The sequence below is a fragment of the Oncorhynchus clarkii genome, chromosome 16, assembly GCF_045791955.1.
Source record: "Oncorhynchus clarkii lewisi isolate Uvic-CL-2024 chromosome 16, UVic_Ocla_1.0, whole genome shotgun sequence".
NCBI lineage: Eukaryota > Metazoa > Chordata > Actinopteri > Salmoniformes > Salmonidae > Oncorhynchus > Oncorhynchus clarkii.
In genome coordinates this window covers 44,184,317-44,208,489 of record NC_092162.1, presented here as the reverse complement: position 1 = coordinate 44,208,489, position 24,173 = coordinate 44,184,317, and the positions used below count along the sequence as shown (strand labels likewise).

Below are 24,173 nucleotides of genomic sequence, written 5' to 3'. Positions count from 1 at the left end.
GTGTCCTGTTGATTTCATCACCTTTTTTGTTGGCACAATGTGCCTTGCAAAGCCCCATTGGAGGCATAAGATGGATGGACTGATGGCCCATATGTGTGTATGTGCCAATATGAACACTTTGTAATACCAGCTTGATTACATAGTAATTGCCAGCAGACTCATTTGGACCTTCTCCAGTGCAATCTCTAGGCCTAATGCCTAGAAGGCTTTTTTTAATCAATGATTGAAGTGGACTAAAATTGGTGTTGGTACTCATTTAATCAGACCTAAATTCACACAACTGGACTTTCATGCTGTGAAAAATAGAGAGAACAATTCTGTTACAGAACTCTTGTATATGGAGCTGCGGCATAAAGATGAACAATTCTGTCTATGTAATGCCCAAAACTAAATGAGAGTGTATCACAATACATATGAAATGTTAAAGCCACAGTCTAAGATTTCCAGAAATGTCAAATAAGGAAGTACTGTAATCCTCTTGATTTTGAAAAATATGACTCATGTTATCATAACTACTAAATGTTGTGTTTTTGCAGATCAAGGAAACTGTGAACAAATGATGTACAATAGCTTTAAAGCAAGTTGATCATTTCTTGAGCACTTTAATCATTTTATAATCAAGTGCTCTTTACATCTGGAAATGTCATGACTGCACATCTTGCAGATTGTGGCTTTAAGTAACCCATGCTAATTTAAAAACATTCATTGTCATGTATTACACAGAAAGTCACAAGCTATGTATAATATTCATAGACGCAACAACCAATAATACAGTTGTAATATTTGTTTGAGCTGTTCAATCATAGCTGCCATAGTGATATTTGCACAACATTACTGACAAATAGCATAATCAACACTATCTCCAATTGGTAGGTCAGGGAACCTTCTCAGATTTCCTTATGATTGTAACATGTTTCAGTCACAATGCTACAGTCGATTCATTGTGCATATGCAATAACACCATTAGAATACAAGTACAATCTTGAACCTGAATCTTAAAAAGACCATAGCTAAGGCATAATATACAGACTTATAGTAAGACAATGCAGTCATAGGGCCTGTGTAAATGTAATACATTCCTTTATGTTGATCAGAATCTACTGTATAGGCTCTCAATTATAGCACAGCATGGTGGTATTTAAGTTGTTAACAGTCTGCTTTTTACATTTTCTTTTATTATAAAAGACACCAACAAAACAACAAATGAGAAAACAAATGAGAAAACAACCGTGAAGCTACAGGCTATGTACCATAAACAAAAGTCAACCTCCCACAAAGACAGGTGGATAAAAGTGCTACCTAAGTATGGTTCTCAGAGACAACGAGCGACAGCTGTCCCTGATTGAGAACCCTACCCAGCCAAAACATAGAAATACAAATAATAGAATATAGAATACCCACTCCAACCAAACCAAAATAGAGACATAAACAGGATCGCTAAGGTCAGGGCGTGACAGTACCCCCCCCCCCCCCCCCAAAGGTGTGGACTCCAGCCGCAAAACCTAAACCTATAGGGGAGGGTCTGGGTCTGCATCTATCCGCGGTGGCGGCTCAGGTGCGGGACGCAGACCCGGCTCCACCACTGGCTCACCCCACTTTGGTGGCACCTCTGGTGCGGGGAACCTCATCGCCAACCCCTGACTGGGGACCCTCGCAGCGGGCCTCGGACTGGAGAACGTCGCTGGAGGCTTCGTGCCATGGGATCGTCACTGGAGGCTTCGTGCCATGGATGCTTACCCTAGCCTGGCAACTGCGGGGTGTTGGCACAGGACTCACTGGGCTGTGGATGCATACCGGCGACACAGTACATGTAACCGCAAAGCATGGTACCTGAAGGGTCACATGCTCCTCAAAGTGACTGTCTTGCTCCACACTCCAACCCCTCCAAACTCTTTCGTCCCTCTCTACTGCCAACCACTCCTCACTCAAATGGTCCAAGAATTCCTCCTCGGTCTCACCCCTCAGCACAGACGCCCACGTCATCTGCCCCCCCCCAAAAAATATTTTGGGGCTGCCTCTCAGGTTTCCGTCGTGTCCTCTCCTCCTGACCACGCTGCTTGGTCCTTTGGTGGTGGGAAGTTATGTCACGGCTGTTGAAGGAAGTGGACCAAGGTGCAGCGTGGTCAGCGTGCATTTTCTTTTATTATAAAAAATGACACCAACAAAACAACAAACGAGAAAACACCCGTGAAGCAACAGGCTATGTGCCATAAACAAAAGTCAACTTCCCACAAAGACAGGTGGATAAAAGGGCTACCTAAGTATGGTTCTCAATCAGAGACAACGATAGACAGCTGTCCCTGATTGAGAACCCTACCCGGGCCAAAACATAGAAATATAAATAATAGAATATAGAATACCCACCCCAACTCACACCCTGACCAAACCAAAATAGAGACATAAACAGGATCTCTAAGGTCAGGGCGTGACACACGTCCACCTCATCTCCCACAGTTGACCACTGTCTACCATTTTGGTTGTGGATCATTGGTGGCACACTAACAGTTAGTGCACACTCAAAGCCATAAGTCTGAAATACTGCACTAAAACAAGGAAAACTATTTCAATTATAACACATTTTCATCACCATACTACAGCCATTGCTAATGAATGAGAGAGGTCAATTTTTCCTCAAGTACGATAGTGCTTGAATAGCTTCATATCTTTTTAAGTCTCACAGTATAATTCAGTACTTTCATGTGAAATCTTTGGGAGCATAGTTTCCTTAATTTGTCCCTACTCAACACGGAGACCGCTTGATCATTTGACGTTCCTTTATCGTCGTTTTAGCAGCACAAGTGCACAGTCGGTATTGTCTTATCTCGCTCTCATAAAGGCAGAATGTCCATGGTCATTCTGTCAACTATGGGGGGTGGTGGGACCAAGTCCTCAAGCTTGAGATAGAAGATCCGTTGCAGGCCCTGGGTGCAGAGAGTCCGTAGCTCGGGCAGTTTTCCCAGAAGGCGGGACAGGTAGTTGGGCCCAGTGGAGTCGGGGGCGCAGCTGGAGACGTGATCTCCGAGACAGGTGATTAGCTGGCTCTGGAACTCCTCCACACGCTTTGGATCCTTCAGGCCGTGGCGGTCTGTGGAGAATCAGGAGACAGAAAGGGCATGAGTGTGTGACCAGGTAAAGCAGAGTGAACACCAAAAAGAGAGGTCATTTTTAACATTAACATTAACATTATGTAGGCCTATGTGTCAAGATTCATGCATATTCAGCTTGTTCAGGCAGCTCAGGTTAGGGTGAGCATAAAGCTTGACTGCAGGCTCTATGTTGCAACCTCATACTGTACTGGTTTATGGTGTCATATCTCTAGCACAGCCTGGCAGGCTGACGTGTAAGCATAGGTGGGTTGAGCTCTCACCAGTGATTATGACCAGAGTTGTGAGGCAGGAGAAGGATGACACGTCCAGGTTCATGCGGTGGAGGCTCTGGGAGAAGTCCATGATGGAGTCTATCCAGTCACCGAAACCCCGTACACACTGCATCCGGTGAAGCACCATGCCATTGCAGAAAATCAGCTTGTCTGTCTCAGGGTTGGACCTTGGGAAGAGAATATAATAGGGATGATTAACTTTTTGGGGTGGGGATCCATGTTTGTTATAGCAAAAATATCTGCACAATGTTAGTTGTGGGTGCAATCACCCCAGTCATATCCATAATGTATGTACTGTATAATCATAGCAATACAGCGAGTAATGTCAAAACAACAAAGCCATGGCTCTGATTATGCAAGCTGTTTTTTTTTAGCATTTTATTTTTTTAACAGCGATAACATTTGGTTCTTCTTTTCACCTGTATGCTAGTCGCAAGATGAACAGTTCTAAGAAGGCTGACTCCAATAGCAGCTCCTGGTCCTCGGAGCAGAAGGAGGTGAACCCAGGGATGCTCTCAGCCCACTTCCTGATCACTTCCATGGACTCTGTGAGGAGGTTGTAGAACTGTTTGATGTCACAAGTGTCCTCTTTCTCTGACAGACTGGCCACAGTCTCCTGGTACTGAATTACAAAGGAAGGAAAGAAGTTAGTTCTGTTAGTTCCATTAGGGGAATGCCCTGCATTCTCATGGTTCTATTTAGGCCAACAGCGACCTAATAATCCCCAAAAACAATAATAGATAGACCACAATGGAGAATTTTCAGTTGTCCTTACCTTGGAGTAGTCCAGTTTCTCAACACCAGAGTTTGATTCAATGTATTCTCTCACAAGAGAGGCAATGATGTCGACTCGAGACACAGCAGACGATAGGCACTGGACTGCTTTTGGCTTGGAGGGCAGACGACCTCTTCGACCTTTTAAGCTATCTGTTCTCACAACTTCGAGAGAGAGAGAGAAATTGATAACGTCTTAGCAACTGAGAACTGAGAAAGAACAGTGGTTATGGTGAGAGATGTGGTAGTAAAATGAATCTGAAGGGCTCACCTTCTTTCACCATGCCTACTGCCAGGCACTTCTGGAAACGACAGAATTGACAGCGGTTCCGTCGCCGCTTGTCAACTGGACAGTCCTTGTTGGCAAGGCACACGTATTTAGATTTTTTCTGTACAGTACGCTGCAAAGCACACAGAAAAGAAGCTTAGCTATCGTAGCTCAGTCTCTATACCAGTCCAGCAATGGCGATGCATGTATAAAATGTGTTTTGCATTGAATAAAAATGTATTAGACACAGTGCTTGACTTGGGTAGGAGCTCACCGGAGCTGAGTACCGACACCAGCATTTGTCTACTGCTACTCTTTTAGAATATAAGCTCAAAACTATTGTGAAGCTCATGCACCTAAATATAAAGAGTACCGGCACCCAAAATGAGTACCGGCACCCAAAATGAGTACCGGCACCTTTTTCCGTTCATGTTAAGCAATGACACTCAGTTATGGAAAGAAATTGACTGAAGAGAAAGGAAAAAGCTTCTCACCTTGAAAAAACCTTTGCAGCCCTCACAGGTACGAACCCCATAGTGCTGGCAGGAGGCGTTGTCCCCACAAACAGCACAGAGACCCTCGTTTTCAGTAGGGCTGTGCGGTTTCGCAGACATTCTCCCTTCAATGAGGCCTGAGACATCTAGGGTGCCTGGCTCCTGGGTTAGAGGGGAGAAGGACAAGGGGGAGGGGTGCTGATGGCCCAGAGAGAAGGGGTCTTGCTCAGCCAGCTGGGGCTGGCCCAGAGGAGACAGATCCTCAACTGAGCCGGGACAGAAGGTGAAGAAAGAGGATGGCTGTGTTAATGCAGTCTTATCAGCCACCCAGCTGCCCGGGTTGGGAGAGTATGGACCGAAGGGCGAGTCCCAAACTGACGCAGGCTGGGTCTGGAAACCTGGAGTACAGGGAGACTGGGCTGACACAGGGCTGCCGAAAAAGTCAGAGCCACCAGAAGACAGGGCTTCGTCGAAGTAGCTCAGGGCCAAGGTGCCAGGGTAGCAGCCGTAAACCTGGAAGTCATCAATTTTGAAGGGCGGCTCAGGGTCCGAGGCGGTGGTAGGAGCTGTGGCAATCTGACAGGTATTAAACTCTCCAGCGTAAGGGCCCACCAGGGAGTTGATGCTAGTCAGAGAAGGGGCAGAGAGCTGGTCCATATGACTACTCACATCCATAGCTAACCTGGAGGTAAGGTCCAGGTTCAGAGACTCTGAGTTGTAGAGGCTGTTCTCATAAGGCTGAGCTCCATGTGGGGGGACATTCATTTCTGTGGATTCAAGGTGCAGACAACTATCTGTGAGAAAATGGACTATGGCAATTTTACAGAGGGTCTGTGTGAGCTGACTTTAGGAGATCCTACAATCTTCTAGAAGCTAGTAATGAGTTTGGAGTGGACATCCTGTTCTCCTGGGTTGCCAAATCCCTGAATAGAGAGGACTGTCAAATCTAGGTCATCGAAAGGCTTCACACACACACGCACACCCACACACATCACATCTGCTGCTACCAGACTCTTATTATGATTGCTAAATACTGCACAATTTAAACACTTGCCCTCCAATCCCCCTTCCCAAAAAATGTGTAAATATTGGACTATAATTTGTGCCTTCCTGTATTAAACTTATGCTAACTGTTTTCTGTTCTACTGAGCTATTTACTTTGTCGTATTCTTATCTTTTATTACATATTTCTTATTGTTGTTGCATTGTCGAGAAGGAACCTACAAGGAAACATTTAGTTGGACGGTGTATACATACCACTAATAAAACCTGAAACTTGAAAAAGGCAGTCTGAGCCTCCCTGACTGCCCATAGATTCTTAGAAAGCATAGTTAAGTGTGTTCCCGAACTACATCTCCATTATCTGGAAATCCTTGACGTTTAAAAAACACACCAAACTACATGTCTGACACATCTGAAGGGGTTGGCTTTCAGAGCTGGGACTCAAATGAAGGAAGAGGAGTGTAGACCCCCCTACTGAATGTAACAGACTGATTTGAATGTCTGTCAGCACAACTAAAGTCGGGGAGACTCTGTATCCGTGTCCTTGTAGCCACACTAGTATGCTTTTATCTGACTGTTACATTGCTTTATAAATAGTGTAGGTGGCAGTACATTAGATTAGGACACAGAAGGTGCACAACAGAGGCACTATGTGGGAACACCTGTAGTACCTCATACTGGTCTTATCATGCAGCATTCTTATAACTGAATAACAGTATTAACATACCGTATGATTGTATAATGATAATTTCTTGTTATTTTCTTACTTACCTTGCAGAAATTGACTGGCAAATATATTTTCTGACTAACTTTTATTTGCCCTCCCATCAACTGTGGATGAAATGCTCCCAGTTCTAAGGTATTTTGCATTTATGTCTTTTTAGATGTATGCATCTCAGGACAAAATGGTTTTAATGTCAATAATAAAGTAAATTGCAAGGATGATTCATTGCCTAAATAAATGTACTTAGAGAATGCACTGTAATATCATACTGAAAGCAATACCTGGAAGCTGAGAGCTTGCTTACCTGTTTATATCTCACTAGTATTTTAAGCAATATCCGTAGTTACCTTGCATCTGAAGTTGCTCTGCAGTTCTGTTATTGAGATCTTGGGAACACATTTATACAATCAATTTTATTTTGCCATTACGTCAGAGGGACGCCCCCTTTAATGGTGCTTTCAAGACAACTGGGAACTCGGTAGAATACGAGGTGAAATCATGACGTCAGTGATCTTTCGGACGGAAAGCCGGAACTTTAGAAAGAGGCCCGAGTTCCCGAGTTGGAATTCCTAGTTGGATGATCGTTCAAAACGATTTTTCCCAGTCGGAACTCGTTTATTTCAGAGTTCACAGTTGTCTTGAACGCACTGAAGTCGGAAATCGGAGATTTCCGAGTTCCCTGTTGTTTTGAGCGCGGTGTAATTTCCCATACAAGCAATGCAGGGGCGAGGATCTGAAGCCAATCAGCTCATATTCAGTCAGACGTCCTTTCAAGTGACGCGCTTGCGGGATTCCATTGATGCAAACGTCCCCAGAGTCATATAATCCACATTAGCTACAAACACAGTGAGACAGGAAAAAATACAAGACAAAAATACATAACTTTACGCAGAGCAAAACAAAACGGCAACTTTCGATGACACAAACAACTTTCAGTCGCTCTTTGGGCAATTATAACAAACATAATCAGGCATGCTCTCTTAAACACAATGAGGAAGTAGCGACAAAACGAAAAAGATTTATTATATTTTTACCCAATGTTAAAGATAGGTGGTAAAATTGTGTTGATTCAGCCAATCAAAGATGATAGATATGACAAATTGGCACCTTTATCTCACCTGCTTACCTCAGCCTGGTTTAACTTAGTTGTACTGGCCTATATGTATGTTTGTCATGTCAGTATTTCCTTTCCCTTGACACATGTTTTGCTGCTACAGTGACTATTCTTGGCCATTACATGCTGATAAAAGTATATTATATTGTGTGTGTGTGTGTGTGTGTGTGTGTGTGTATATATATATATATATATATACTGCTCAAAACAATAAAGGTAACACTAAAATAACACATCCTAGATCTGAATGAATGAAATATTCTTATTAAATACTTTTTTCTTTACATAGTTGAATGTGCTGACAACAAAATCACACAAAAATTATCAATGGAAATCAAATTGATCAACCCATGGAGGTCTGGATTTGGAGACACACTCAAAATTAAAGTGGAAAACCACACTACAGGCTGATCCAACTTTGATGTAATGTCCTTAAAACAAGTCCAAATGAGGCTCAGTAGTGTGTGTGGCCTCCACGTGCCTGTATGACCTCCCTACAATGCCTGGGCATGCTCCTGATGAGGTGGCGGATGGTCTCCTGAGGGATCTCCTCCCAGACCTGGACTAAAGCATCCGCCAACTCCTGGACAGTCTGTGATGCAACGTGGCGTTGGTGGATGGAGCGAGACATGATGTCCTAGATGTGCTCAATTGGATTCAGGTCTGGGGAACAGGCGGGCCAGTCCATAGCATCAATGCCTTCCTCTTGCAGGAACTGCTGACACACTCCAGCTACATGAGGTCTAGCATTGTCTTGCATTAGGAGGAACCCAGGGCCAACCGCACCAGCATATGGTCTCACAAGGGGTCTGAGGATCTCATCTCGGTACCTAATGGCAGTCAGGCTACCTCTGGCGAGCACATGGAGGGCTGTGCGGTCCCCCCAAAGAAATGCCACCCCACACCATGACTGACCCACTGCCTAATCGGTCATGCTGGAGGATGTTGCAGGCAGCAGAACGTTCTCCACGGCATCTCCAGACTCTGTCACGTCTGTCACATGTGCTCAGTGTGAACCTGCTTTCATCTGTGAAGAGCACAGGGCGCCAGTGTCGAATTTGCCAATCTTGGTGTTCTCTGGCAAATGAAAAAAGTCCTTCACGGTGTTGGGCTGTAAGCACAACCCCCACCTGTGGACGTCGGGCCCTCATACCACCCTCATGTCTGTTTCTGACCGTTGAGCAGACACATGCACATTTGTGGCCTGCTGGAGGTCATTTTGCAGGGCTCTGGCAGTGCTCCTCCTGCTCCTCCTTGCACAAAGGCGGAGGTAGCGGTCCTGCTGCTGGGTTGTTGCCCTCCTACGGCCTCCTCCACGTCTCCTGATGTACTGGCTTGTCTCCTGGTAGTGCCTCCATGCTCTGGACACTACGCTGACAGACACAGCAAACCTTCTTGCCACAGCTCGCATTGATGTGCCATCCTGGATGAGCTGCACTACCTGAGCCACTTGTGTGGGTTGTAGACTCCGTCTCATGCCACCACTAGAGTGAAAGCACCGCCAGCATTCAAAAGTGACCAAAACATCAGCCAGGAAGCATAGGAACTGAGAAGAGGTCTGTGGTCACCACCTGCAGAACCACTCCTTTATTGGGGGTGTCTTGCTAATTGCCTATAATTTCCACCTGTTGTCTATTCCATTTGCACAACAGCATGTGAAATTGATTGTCAATCAGTGTTTTTTCCTAAGTGGACAGTTTGATTTCACAGAAGTGTGATTGACTTGGAGTTACATTGTGTTGTTTAAGTATTCCCTTTATTTTTTTGGGCAGTGTATATATATACACACAGTCATTCATAATGTCACATGTACCATATAGTTCATGTGCAGGAGAGGCAGTCGAAGAGGATGTGGTGACCTAAAACTTGTAATGGGGAGGCAAATGTATTATTTATTTATTTAACCTTTATTTAACTAGTCAAGTCAGTTAAGAACAAATTCTTATTTACAATGACAGCCTACCCCGGCCAAACCCAGACTACGCTGGGCCAATTGTGCGCCGCCCTATGGGACTCCCAATCACGGCCGGATGTGATGCAGCCTCCATGCAGGCAGACGTTATGTACATAGTATCTCAGTGTCAGTCTGGGGCCTAGTCCGACATTATGAACATACTGTAGTCTCGGTGATGGGCTCAAATCACACAATCCAGGCAGGCTGTTACTATCTCCTTTCCACGCATGGAGTTCGAATTTCCTCATGTAGGGGAGTGGGGTAAATTGAGACATTTTTTACATTCAGCATCACTCCGTCCTGGGAAATATAGTATTCTTTCAAACAAAGATATCTACATATATTTCAGGATGTTGTGTATCCTTGGAAATAATTAGAATACATGTAAACATTACAGTTTTGAAAACATAGCTTGTCCAGACTCTTATGACTGCTTAACACTGCACAATGTAAACACTTGCCCCCAATCCCCCCTTTCCCAAAACACATGCTTTTCTATATTATACTTATGCTAAATGTTTATTCTATTCTACTTAGCCATTTAGTGTTCTTATATTTTATTAATTATTGTGTCTTGGCACAACTTACCCTGGGTATGGGGTAAGTTGAGCATAAGGACAGGGTAAGTTGAGTTGCCTACAAATGTATGTACAGAATTAAATATGACCACTACCTTTATAAAACCATGCCTGTCTTTACTTCCCAAACACAATTCAACACAATCACTTTTTTGTCTTTTAATAATTTTAAAAATTTAATACAGGCTTAACACCTAACAGATACTTTTAATATAGGCCAGGCCGTGGTGTTAGCTCATTTCCCAGCGATAATGACTAGCGTTATGCCTGGGAAGAAAACACTTCAATTTGCTCAACCCCAAGGCAAACATTTTGACTAGATTAGCCCATACAGCTACAAGGATGCACTTTCGGTGGCAGGTAGCCTAGCAGTTAAGGGAGTTAGGCCAGTAACCAAAAGGTCACTGGTTTGAATTCCCGAGCCATGAAGGTAGAAAAATCTGCAATTCTGCCCTTGAGCAAGGCAGTTAACCCCCAACAACATCTGGTCCCCGGGCGGCGATGACGTGGACGTCGATTAAGGCAGCCCCCTGCACATCTCTGATTCAGAGGGTTTGGGTTAAATACAGAAGACATTTTGTTTGAATGCATTCACTTGTGCAATTGACTAGGTATGCCCTTTTCCTTTCATTCTAGGTTCAGAACCTCGCATCGAAGCTTGTAGAGACCCCAACTGATGTATAGAACAATCTTAAAATTATCTACTTTGGTTTAGATACAAGCATCATGAAACATCAACACAATACGTTCATTTGACTTGGTGAAAATCATTTTTTGGGACGTAACTTGTTTACCACTTTTTCCATGTTGTTTCTTAATTTCATGAAGTCCTCTTCCTAAATATTTGGTAAAATGATTCATTTTGTGTATGGCTTCCTAGAAACAAGGGGTGTCTCAACTAACCCTTTGGCTCAATTTACCCCACTCTTCCCTACAGTTTAGCTTCCTGCCACATCCTGCACTGCACACTCATATTGTGCTGGTTGCCTGTGAATAGCATCCATAACTCCATGACCCCTCTGGAGTACTCAAAACTATTCATCTGTAAATGAGCTGAGTGTAGTGGGACCCACAAACAAATCAGTTGCTTACTCAATCGGCATTGAGCCATCAAAACAACACACAATTAGCCTGACAAGCTGAAGACCTGGTCTCTAGCCTAGGCGGCAAATTGTAGCTCCATTATTTACGGACTGACTAGCCTAATTATGAAATGAACTCTCAAACAGATAACCAATGGGAACTCATGCAATGGTAGGGGTAGCATGTGGGCTACCTAAAACCCTGACACGTGACACATTCCTGTCTAAATATCAAGGCCATTACTCTCTGAAGAAAGCCAGACCCACTCTCACTGAGGAGACCCATGCTGCCTGCATGTGATGACCGCACCAGACTTTATTCCAGTTAGGCCTTACTGTGTTCTGATTCTTCCTCTGTAGTTAAATGTGCCAAGAGAAAAAAAGAAACCTAGTTACTTGTCTGACAGAACAACAGGGTAGTGTCTCCAGTGACATAGGCTATACTTGGTATATGGTAACATCAGTGGAATCCCTGTTTGTAATATCACCTTGGGTCTGGGAGGGTTGAGGAAAGAATGCAAAAGTGCCTCCTTGTCAAATGACTTTTGTCTTACGACATCTGTTAAATGAATATTAACACAGCAGAGATCACAACCAGGAAAAGGTACAGAAATAGCTTGCTTCCAAGAATCCTTGTCGTCATTCATATGGCATGAATAAACGCTTTCGTGAGAGGACACAAGCATGCTTTCTAGAGCTCCTGCATTCGTCACCAATGTCCTTATCAGGTTCCACTATCTGTTACTCAAATGAAAAATAAGAATCACAAGTAAATACATGAAGCGTTTTAAATTTAGACAACTGAAATTATTTTACAACCAATGATCCTTCACAGCTGAGCACTAGCCGCCCCCGCTGCTGAACTCAATTCCCTCGTTACCGTCTGCAGACCCCATGCCCCCGCCATGTATGCATGAACCCGGGTGATCCCTTGAGACAAACCTGGACATTTACCAAGATTTCATCACAACTCCACAGCTTAATTCTAAGGCCATCACACTACGTACCAGAAGGAGACTTGCCCATAAAAGAACAACAGCAGTAGGCCTAGACATTGAACCATCAAATCTTTTGAGCACAAGCCAATTTTCACTAATTTGTAATGCGACCAATGCCATGCACCCAATGTAATAATAATTTCATTCACACTTCAATGGGTCCACTGGACAATATCTCTATAATGATGCCCACACACACTAAAGCACTTTGCATCTAGCTGTGGATAATATGTAGGCTATCTTTGTCTACAGATGAATCAATGACACAAAGGCTTAATTTAATGCATTTGATTTGACATGACCTTATGACTTGACCATTCTAATTTCGCTAGCTAGTTGAGTTGTGTGATTTGTATTAACTAGTTGGCTACTTGGGAATGGGCTGTTGAAATGACTCAATTAAAAGTGCAATAACATATAAGCCTTGTTCGATCTTCATCTGTAGCCTTTCATGTCCAAGCTCAGTAGATGCCAACTCAACCCCATTAGAAACGAATGGGCTGTAGAAGTCATCTGCCCCTCCAGTTCAGCAGAGAACAGTGGTATCACTTCAAGGCTTTCCCGTTATGCTGAGGTTAGCACCAAAGATGTTTATAGCTAAACCAAGATAGACCACTGCCTGTCGTTTGCAATGGGAACTAATGAGTCATCGTGGGCTAAACAAGCAAGGAGGTGGGCAGAGTCAAGCACCAGCTATAGAGATCTTATAGGCGTGTTCTAGCATGCGTCTGCATATTTCCATTAGGGCGCGCCTCCTCTGTGAAGAGCGCAATAACTCAATTCGCCTTTGCACTCCAAAACAACGCGATTTATTTATTTTTTGCTAAGGGTAAGGTCTACAAAACTTAGTCCACTATGTTCATAACATATTCTAGTTCTGGGAACAGGAAACGGTATTGAGATTAAACGTTCCATCGAATGTCGCACGTTCCATCTTCCAAATGGGCTTCCTATCACTACCATATTTGGTAGTGAGTGGAAACGCCAAGCGGGTACTTCACATTATACATCCGGTGAAATATATGTCTCATTGTTCCATCTGTGCCAGAACCACAGCAGTACTGGTTTATTCTATACATGCTCCATCTGGTGGTGCAAAATGGGACTGATAATGATGATTATAATATGGGAGCGATATGGGTTGATATGTGCAGCCCTACATTGCATTTTGGTACACCAGAAGTACATTAATTTCCAAAGGAACGCTGTGTTTGCCGTACAGCATTGCGTTACAGAGCGTTCAGTGTGGTGCATACGTTGGATTTATCAAGCGTATGCGTATGTGTACACGGCTTGACAGAAATGGCATCAGAAGGCGAATGTTTAACTTTTGTTGCACACATATGATGCTCAGTACCAGTTTGCACAAAATCCTTGTCGGTGTGATCCAGGCGTACGTGTACAAAACCTTTCTACTATTGAGCTGCACCCCCTTTTGACATCAGCACATCCTGCATTCGTCGGGGCATGGACTCTACAAGGTGTCGAAAGCATTCCACAGGGATGCTGGCCCATGTTGACTACAATGCTTCCAACAGTTGTGCCATGTTGGCTGGGCACACAGGTAACTGTTGAGCGTGGAAAACCCAGCAGCGTTGCAGTTCTTGACATACTCAAACCGGTGCACCTGGCACCTACTACCATTATCTGTTCAAAGGCACTTAAATCTTTTGTCTTGCCTAGTCACCCTTTGAATGGCACACATACAAAAATCGAAATTATTTCTTTAACCTGTCTCCTCCCCTTCATCTACACTGAATAATGTGAATTTAACAGGTGACAACAATAAGGGATCATAGCTTTCACCTGGATTCACCTGGTTAGTCTATGTCATGGAAAGAGAATATTTTGTACACACGGTGTAGTTCTCAATTACCACCTGGAAGTAAAGTGATATTATTGGAAGCCTACAATACTATATTTATTATACTGTTATATGCATGTAGGCTAGGAGATAAAAATATATATGTATAATTTTCAACTTATTTTAGAAGAAATAGGGAATTATTTAAGAAAAATGCAGGGGTGCCAATATATTTGGCCCGAACTGAAATATACACTGTACAAAAATAGAAACACAGCATGTAAAGTGTTGATCCCATGTTTCATGAGCTGAAATAAAAGATCCCAGAAATGTTCCATATGCACAAAAAGCTTATTTCTCTCAAATGTTGCAAACAAATTTGTTTACATCCCTGTTAGTGAGCATTTCTCCTTTGCCAAGATAATCCATCCACCTGACAGGTGTGGCATATCAAGAAGCTGATTCAACAGCATGATCATTATACAGGCCACTCTAAAACGGGCAGTTTTGTCACACAACACAATGCCATAGATGTCTCAAGTTTGAGGGAGATTGCAATTGGCATGCTGACTGCAGGAATGAGCTGTTGCCAGAGAATGTAATGTTAATTTCTCTACCTAGCCGCCTCCAACGTCATTTTAGAGAATTTGGTGTAACAGTATAACTTTAGACCGTCCCCTCGCCCATACCCGGGCGCGAACCAGGGACCCTCTGCACACATCAACAACTGACACCCACGAAGCATCGTTACCCATCGCTCGACAAAAGCCGCGGTCCTTGCAGAGCAAGGGGAACCACTACTTCAAGGTCTCAGAGCAAGTGACGTCACCGATTGAAACGCTATTTAGCGCGCATCACCGCTAACTAGCTAGCCGTTTCACATCCGTTACATTGGCAGTATGTCCAACCGGTCCCATCAATGATGTCTGAAGCTTTATTTTATCACTTGCTTTTTCAAACTTCCTTTACGAAAAAAGATTGGAGTCAGTGTGTAGTATATCTGCAGTACAACTGTAGTTCGAGTGCAGTATAACTGCAGTATGCTGCAAATACTGCGTCCAATATAACTCGTTTTTTTACTGCAGTAAGTTTGCAGTGTAACTTCAGTTAGAGTGCCACTGATTTCGCATTGGTTCTGGTGCTTTCTTCGATACCAAGCTACTTTCAAACAGAGACATCTACTGGACAACATATTTACAAGCATAATTAGGATTTTGTACATAAAGTTTCACTTGACTGGTAGTTTAGCACCTAGAGTGGTGAACTATGGCACATTCAGGACAGTGAATGTGTGAGGTCGACTCCTTTGAAGGCACACTATTTTGAAAATTGTTTTATGTGAAACCACACTTTCTGCACTGTTGTTCACATAAGGTTTTATTTAGTATTAGTATAGGCGTCTGTGTTAAGAGTCATAAATAATGCCACATATTCTGTTTTTGAGAAATAGTCAACTTCAACGCAAACCTTGTATGCCAACTAATTATATGCTATTAAAGCCAACGATTTAATGCTGAGCCACAGTTTTGATGAAGATAATGGAGACAATACACGTCTATCTGATCATCACAAGTTGCTATTTATTTCTGACCAGCAGATGTCCCTAATGTGCATTGGGAACAGATAATGAAGCTCTGAGTAATTAAACGTTTTTTTTTACACAATTTGGTGAACGCGCTGAAACCTTCATAAATCCTCTGTTTCCCATCACTACTTATACTTATTTTGTGTCCAAAACTAACAGGGAAATCCGACTCATCATCTATGGCTTAAAAACCTAAGTCGAAACTCTCGTCTGTAAAACTGGCTGTTACGACCCGTAGAACGAGAAAGTAGCTAGGATCCATTAGAAAGAGTAGCATCAAGGAGCCAATTGAAAGAGGGGGTTAGTTTCCCCCGGCAGTTTTTCCCTGCATGGCGCCATACCCCAGTGCCTGGCGCAGTCGGCCCATATTGTACAAAACAGAAGTTGAGTTAGATTGTGGCAGATTGTCCACATGGGGGCACAGTGAGCTCACTGCTTTGGCTGATCCACAATTCTGGGACACATTTTCAGGTTGACCATTCGACACAGCATTTTTGAGGCTTTAGGGAACGCAGCTGAACTCATCTACACCAGGCAAATGGTTAGACATGGCATGGCAAATATACAAGTAACACATCCGTCATTTTGTTGGTATAGCCTACTTTCCAACAATCCACGTGAGTTTATCACGGATGTAGGCTTAGAGTGTAGTTTAAACAGGCTCAATCCTGTTGTTGTGTAGCCTATGCATAAGAATTGATCAAATTCTCTACTAATAATGTCCTAAAATGAAGTTAATTTGAACTGAATACTGTATCGGATTCATCATGGACATTTCTCTACATCATATTGAATAATGTGATCTCTCATGTAGTCTCTCTTCTGATTTGGCTTTTGTTGCACTTGGGTACAAAACATATTTTCTGTCATTGTATTTTTAATAGGTTGTATGAGAATGACTCTATTGAGCTCCCCCCCCACTCCCAACATTCTTCCCCATCTACTACCCACACACCCACCGTGGGTCACACAACTTGGCTTATGGAGAAATGAGACTCACTGAGTGTTCCAATAGTGGTTTCCAGATCTATTGACGTCATTATTTTGATAGCTGGTTATTGAATACAATACCAAATTCCAAAATTCAGCAAAATAACTTAGGACAATTCAATTTGTTCTCATGTTAGGATCTGCTTGAATTGTTCACAACCAAAAACCATACAGTCTCATATTTGTTCCAATGAGGCCAACATAACATATTAAACTCATAATTGGTCATGGTGAAAGAAAATCAAAATCCCTATGCATAAATGTAACATTTTCACCATTCAGGCGCATTAATCCATAAACTCAGCATACTGCATACGAAGAAATTTCCCATCACAGAGTCAACTCTGCAGGGGCAATAACCACAGGTAGCACAATCTAGAAAGGTGTAATGTGTATTACACCTATATACCGTATCTCCACTCCAGCCACTGGCTTGGTGGTGTTCACTCATTACTGATAAGGCAGTCATGGCTGCCTGCTGTGTCTCAGTAGAGATGTGGGCCCAGGGTAGTGAGTATACATGGGCCATTTTCCGAGGGTCCCACGAAAGAGAGAGAAAGTATTACAAGAGGCCCAAACACACGTCAGGCCGAGCCTGGAAAGGAAAGGGGAGGCAATGGAACCCCCAGCACCCCCTCAGCTCTCTGTCAGACCCTAGCTGCAGTGTGGTGTGGAGCGTCAGTGGGTCAGAGGCATGCTTTTGTTTTGATTTTTCTCCAAGGCTGGGGATAAAACCCATCACTCTGGATATTGGCTATCTTTCTTTCGCTAGCCCTTTTTTCTTTTTTTCTTAGGTGAATTTCTTTTTGTAGCCGGTCCAGATAGAGCTCATAGATGAAATAGTGCTGTTATTGTCTCAACGTTTCCTGGACCTGCTCAAGGTCATTGCGCCATGAATATTTCAACCTGCCTGCCTCTTTGAGAGTGAATAGGGACTTTACAGAGAGTGTTCTTAATTTAATCTCTTCTCCAAGGCCATTATCGATTTGAGCAACAGTGACGCAGGTAAAATCCCCATAATAACACAAAGCTGTATTTGTTCTGATTTTTTCATGAATCTTTAAAAATAAAGTGGGCTTAAAGTGAGTTTGGCCTGTGCCATCCCTACTCAGCCATGCAGGTTATAACGTTTCATGCAGACAAGGTTGCACAACCCTGTTGGGCATCTCTATTCAAAACATATTTCATTCCAACTCACAACATGTGAGCACAGTACTGTTACCATAGCCGTGGGAAGTAGGGGTGCTGCAGCATCCCTTAAAAAAATAATTTAAACATGTATTAATTAAAAAAAAAACATTATATATTTTTTCTCACAAAAGTATTGCTCTGGGCCTTTACTAGTCCTGTTAAAGCGGACTGACATAGGTGACTTCACATGGCTATGACTGTTACCATCTGTTTTGGTGTTATGGCCATGATCCATCTTGAAAACTATTGCCTCATACTCTGTAGAGGGAAATATATGGAGACCAGAAGAAGGAAAAACACTGCCGTGGCTAGTTCCTACACTGAGTGTACAAAACATTATGAACACCTGCCCTTTCCACGACATAGACCCTGGTCCTCAAGTACCCCCAACAGTACACAGATTCGTTGTGCCCCTTGACAAACACACCTCATTTGACTCATTGAAGGCTTGATGATTAGTTGACAAGTTGAATCAGGTGTGCTTGCCCAGGGTTACAATACAAATGTGTACTGTTGGGGGAACTTGAGAGCTAAAATTGGGAAAAACCAGTGGTGGAAAAAGTACCCAATTGTCATACATGAGTAAAAGTAAAGATACCATAATAGAAAATGACTCAAATAAAAGTAAAAATCAAACAGTAAAATCCTAATCTAAATGTATTTGGTTTTAAATAGATTTGAGTATCAAAAGTAAATGTAATTGCTAAATGTATACTTAAGTATCAAAAGTATTAAGCAAACCAGACGGCAGCATTTTCTATTTTTTTTTTTTTTACCGATAGCCAGGGTTACGCTCCAACACTCAGACATCATTTACAGACAAAGCTTGTGTTTAGTGAGTCAGCTAGATCAGAGGCAGTAGAGATGACCAGGGATGTGTGTGAATTAGACAATTTCTCTGTCCTGCTAAGCTTTCAAAATTATTTTTGAGTGTCAGGGAAAATGTATGAAAAAAGTACAAAATTGTCTTTAAGAATGTAGTGAAGTAAAAGTAAAAGTTGTCAAAAGTATATATAGTAAAGTAAAGTACAGATACCCCAAAAAACTACTTAAGTAGTACTTTCAAGTATTTTTACTTAAAACTTTACAGGGTATTTCAAAACCACTGCTTCAGTGAGACTGATATGTGATGTACTACATCCCTGGCATTTAACCACAGAGACACAACGTGAAAGTGTTGTATTTAATTATGTGGGCATGAATATGTCACGCTCAGAGATCAACACCATTTGAAACTCAAACGAAAAAAAAGGTACACCGTACAGAAACCACACGTACAGAACCCTCACTTCCCCTATTCCACTGTGACAACTTTTACAAACAATGCACAAATGCAAATGCTGTCACTAATGTCATCAGGTTGCTTTGTTTTGAGTCTTCCACTTTCACTGTCGTCACAGATCCCCTTGGGATCGGTGATTCTCTTGAAATATCACATCACAGTTGACTTAGTGAGTGATATCCTCATTCTGGCATTATGTTATGGCCTCTCTCTCTCTGGTGGAGGGTGTGTGGGACAGTGAGTGTAGCTCTTGAGAGCTTATAGCCTATTAGTGAAGCACAATGCAACAGCAAGTGTTGTACCAGTGTTGACTTGGAGTCTCTCCATTTGAAATTTTTGAGGAGATGACATGTAATCAGTGACGAGAACAGCTGCAGTGTCCTAGCACCGAGGATCTGCACGGAACACATTATTTAAACATTGTATTTTGATGGCTCCTTAGGCCAATTAATCAGTTTTAAAATCAACAATCTGTCTACGTATGAGATTTCTGTATATGCATCGTCACTCGTTATTAAAATGCTGTTGTGAATCAAGTTGTACTTTCAGAACTGGTTTACTGTCAATCTTAGACAAAGATTGGCATCATTACCGGAAATTAATGGAACAATGTGTTATCTGTTTCACATTTAAAACAATGTACACATACAGCCATGCCTGGCCTGTGGACAAAGAGCTGCGTATTGTGCTTGGGACTCTGTGTACACAATTCTTCGGAATTACAAACACAATAAACATCTGGGAACACAGTACAGTATCTTTGAGTTCCATCCTCTCCCTCCTTTCCGGGAGCTGGCTCTTGGAAAACCCTGGTGAGTCAACATCCTCTCTCTTCATGGACAAACACTGGACTGACACATTCAGGGCTGTTCTGACACCCAGCGAAGTGCAGTGGTGGCTGTTTTCACAGTCTGTACATCCATTTCCGAGTCTCTGCTTGTTTGGTTGATTTACATTTTTTAAAACCTTTATATTACTAGGCAAGTCAGTTAAGAACAATTTCTTATTTTCAATGACGGCCTAGGAACAGTGGGTTAACTGCCTGTTCAGGGGCAGAACGACAGATTTGTACCTTGTCAGCTCAGGGATTTGAACTTGCAACCTTTCGGTTACTAGTCCAACGCTCTAACCCTGCTTGAAATGGCAGAAGATTAGGCTTCTAACACTGGAATGTACAGTACCAGTAAAAAGTTTGGACAGACCTACTTATTCAAGGGTTTTTCTTTATTTTACTATTTTCTACATTGTAGAAAAATAGTGAAGACATCAACACTATGAAATAACACATATAGAATAATGTAGTAACCAAAAAAGTGTGAAACAATTCCAAATATATTTTAGATTTTAGATTCTTCACAGTAGCCACCCTTTGCCTTGATGGCAGCTTTGCGCGCTCTTGGCATTCTCTCAACCAGCTTCACCTGGAATGCTTTTCCAACAGTCTTGAATGAGTTCCCACATATGCTGAGCACTTGCTGGCTGCTTTTCCTTCACTCTGTGGTCCAACTCATCCCAAACCATCTCAATTGGGTTGAGGTCGGGTGATTGTGGAGGCCAGGTCATCTGATGCAGCACTCCATCACTCTCCTTTTTGGTCAAATAGCCCTTATACAGCCTGGAGGTGTCCTGTTGAACAACAAATGATAGTCCCACTAAGCGCAAATCAGATGGGATGGCATATTGCTGCAGAATGCTGTGGTAGCCATGCTGGTTAAGTGTGCCTTGAATTCTAAATAAATCACTGACAGTGTCACCAGCAAAGCACCCCCACACCATCACACCTTTTCCTCAGTGCTTCACGGGGGGAACTACATATGCAGAGATCATCTGTTCACCTACCCTGCATCTCACAAAGACACAGAGGTTGGAACCAAAAATCTCAAATTTGGACTCATCAGACCAAAGGACAGATTTCCACCGGTCTAATGTCCATTGCTTGTGTTTCTTGGCCCAAGTAAGTCTCTTCTTCTCATTGGTGTCCTTTTAGTAGTGGTTTCTTTGCAGCAATTCCACCATGAAGGCCTGATTCATGCAGTCTCCTCTGAACAGTTGATGTTGAGATGTGTCTGTTACTTGAACTCTGAAGCATTTATTTGGGTTGCAATTTCTGAGGCTGGTAACTCTAAGGAATTTATCCACTGCAGGTAACTCTGGGTCTTCCTTTCCTGTGGCGGTCCTCATGAGAGCCAGTTTATCATAGTGCTTGATGCTTTTTGAAACTGCACTTGAAGAAGCTTTCAAAGTTCTTGACATTTTCCGGACTGGTTGACCTTCGTGTCTTAAGGTAATGATGGACTGTCATTTCTCTTTGCTTATTTGAGCTGTTCTTGACATAATATTGACTTGGTCTTTTACCAAATAAGGCTATCTACTGTATACCCCCCTACCTTGTCACAACACAACTGATTGGCTCAAACGCATTAAGAAGGAAATAAATTCTACAAATGAACTTTTAACAAGGCACACCCACCTGTTAATTAAAATGCATTCCAGGTTACTACTTCATGAAGCTGGTTGAGAGAATGCCAAGAGTGTGCAAAGCTGTCAAGGCAAAGGGTGGCTACTTTGAATAATCTCACATGTAAAATATATTTTGAATTGTTTAACACTTTTTTGGTTACTACATGATTCTATGTGTTATTTAATCGTTTTGATGTCTTCACTATTATTCTACAATGTAGAAAATAGTCAAAATAAAGAAAAACCCTTGAATGAGTAGGTGTGTCCAAACCTTTGACTGGTACTCTGTGTGCTGTATTGTACAGTATGAATGTGACTGTTTTTCTTCAACATCCCAGAACGCTCTGGGTTCCAGAACAGTCTGAACCCGACTACTTCCCCTCTCTCTAGAGACAGGAAATGGTTACTGTCGCCGCTTCCCTTCTTGTGCTTCTAACCCAGCAAAGACGTCCTCTTTAAGAAGTGCTGAAGTACAGCCATGAAGGCGTCCCTCAGATCTCCGTAGGTGTCAGACCCCCCTTTGTCACTGGGTTGAGACATGCTAGGACAAACATAGTGGCGCAATAACTGCAATAACAATATGTCTTTATATTGTTGAATGGCCATTGTCTTTGGATTCCTATGTTGGACTAATATCCAGTAATAAATATTACCAACAATATTGGTTATCTTGGATCTTTAAATTACATGGACATTTTGGACATTTCCAAACTTGTAGAGTGAGTCCAGTTCTGACGAAGATCATTCGCCTTGAGTCACTTCCTGCTATTGTGTGTGAGGAGGGCATTCTCAGAATGGGAGGGAGAGAAATGAATTTGAAATGTGTCCATTTTACACCAGACACTCTGTCCTCACAACTGTTGAAAAAGCATTATGTAATACATCTCCCTGGTTACTTATGGCCTAGGGGTTAGCTAAATAGTTCCTAAAACATTTTGACTGGTGCAAACTCAGAGGAGTACAGATTAAAATTAATAATGTTGTCAGTTGTCCATGTTTTCTACACTTTCAAAAAGTGGTTCTGAAATGAAACGCTTCACACTAAACAGATTTTTTTGAATAGAGTAGTCAGAAGCAGTCATTGCAAATTCCCATTTGAATTCTGTATAGAATTATATTTTTGGTGTGGTGATTCACACCCCTTTAATGAGAGTTAGAGCAGAGAGAGATTAGAGAAAGAGCGAACATTGGCAGAATCCATAACGGTTTCTGTGAGCAAACATTGTAAACCTATTAGAAAGAGGAACCGGCATTAACAAACCGATAACTAGATCTGAAACTCATCACTCACCAGCTGCACCTCCACCACAACATCTAAACCAGATTACACTTCCGGTTGTAAGGAATCTTAGATGTACTGGTAAATCAAAGTAAAACATTTACTCTGACCCCATCATATGAGTTTAAAGCTTGCCACATAGAACAGATGCATTCTCTCCCTCCATAAAGAGTGGACTCAGAGGGGTGAGCTTGCAGCTGTTGTAGTTTCTCTAGAGGTGAATCTGAGAGACCAGCAGAACACTGCATTGCATCCTGTTAAACCGTTCAGCAGTAGTATAGGGAGTTAAAGGCATATTTCTAATGAGACACATTCACACTTCGCTCACTTGTGTGGGAAAATGGCGTGTCTATTTGTGTATCTGTGTGAACTCTGTGAACTACGATTGTCACAGTTCCACTTTTATTAGAAGGACATTTTGTCGTCAAGCATTTTCACCGGTGCTTTTCTTCTCTTTTTTTGTGGAATTTGCGGGCAATTTACCGAAGTAGATAAGGATAGGCCTTCAGATTACTTGCTGTTTATCACTGCACACAAAAAGTGTTAATATCCACCATTAGTGTTCTTTTTCCAATTAAGGTCAATATTTTGGTGCGTCTTTAGTACAACGAGAATGCCACCTCTCCACACAAGGTGAACTTTGTTCCAGGGAGCAGTCTAATAAACTGTGAGCGTTGATGCCAGCCTGTCAGTGTGTAAACTAGGAAAAGCAGGTCCTTCAGGGGTCTGTAGGAGCAGGCACGTCGAGCCTCTGCAGGGTGACACAATAGGCTATGCAGTATCAGTTCCTCTGGAAAACAAGATTTCATGCTGTCAAAACACAATTTACCACATATTAGACCTCAGCATGACATGGCACTATATCGGGCTGTACGACTGAGTGGGAAGATATTCATATAGCGGAGAATACAGATCAACATTGCCACACACGAGAAGAATACTGGGTGGGTCTACACTACAGGTACTGGCCTCGTTTGATGTTGTGTGACTTGTCCCAAACACTCAAACAATAGTATAATGGATGGCAGTATAGACAATGGACAACATAAAGGCAATTCTCAAGACAACAACTGAAGCTACCCATTGGGCACAAACTGGTTTAATCAACGTTGTTTCAGCGTCATTTGTCAACGTATTGTGATGTGGAATCTACGTGGATAATACACTGGATTTGAAAAAAGTAATCAAAGTAAACTGATGGTGAAATTTCAACCA

At 42.5% G+C, this 24,173-nt stretch overlaps 1 protein-coding gene across 2 annotated transcripts; it reads right to left on the bottom strand.

Annotated features, from left to right (window-relative positions):
- Positions 1–578: 578 nt before the first annotated feature.
- On the bottom strand, positions 579–7,411 carry LOC139368533 (nuclear receptor subfamily 4 group A member 1-like). Of its 2 annotated transcripts, none has more exons than XM_071107540.1 (7): positions 6,989–7,411; positions 4,916–5,682; positions 4,425–4,554; positions 4,155–4,318; positions 3,799–4,001; positions 3,368–3,546; positions 579–3,085 (listed from the first exon to the last, which is right to left on the bottom strand). In XM_071107540.1, exons 1-7 carry the CDS (start codon positions 7,038–7,040, stop codon positions 2,829–2,831), a joined length of 1,752 nt encoding a protein of 583 aa, XP_070963641.1. In that variant the 5' UTR covers positions 7,041–7,411; the 3' UTR covers positions 579–2,828. The 2 variants fall into 2 exon arrangements, with proteins under 2 accessions (XP_070963641.1, XP_070963642.1); XM_071107541.1 differs by having other exon boundaries at positions 6,946–7,016.
- Positions 7,412–24,173: the final 16,762 nt, after the last annotated feature.

Excerpts from the sequence above, each read along its gene's own strand:
- LOC139368533 (XM_071107540.1), bottom strand. The coding sequence starts at position 7,040 with ATGTGTTCCCAAGATCTCAATAACAGAACTGCAGAGCAACTTCAGATG. Across the intron at positions 4,555-4,915 it reads GCTGCAAAGGTTTTTTCAAG|CGTACTGTACAGAAAAAATC; the intron begins GTGAGAAGCTTT and ends TGTGCTTTGCAG. Across the intron at positions 4,002-4,154 it reads AGAAACTGGACTACTCCAAG|TACCAGGAGACTGTGGCCAG; the intron begins GTAAGGACAACT and ends TTTGTAATTCAG.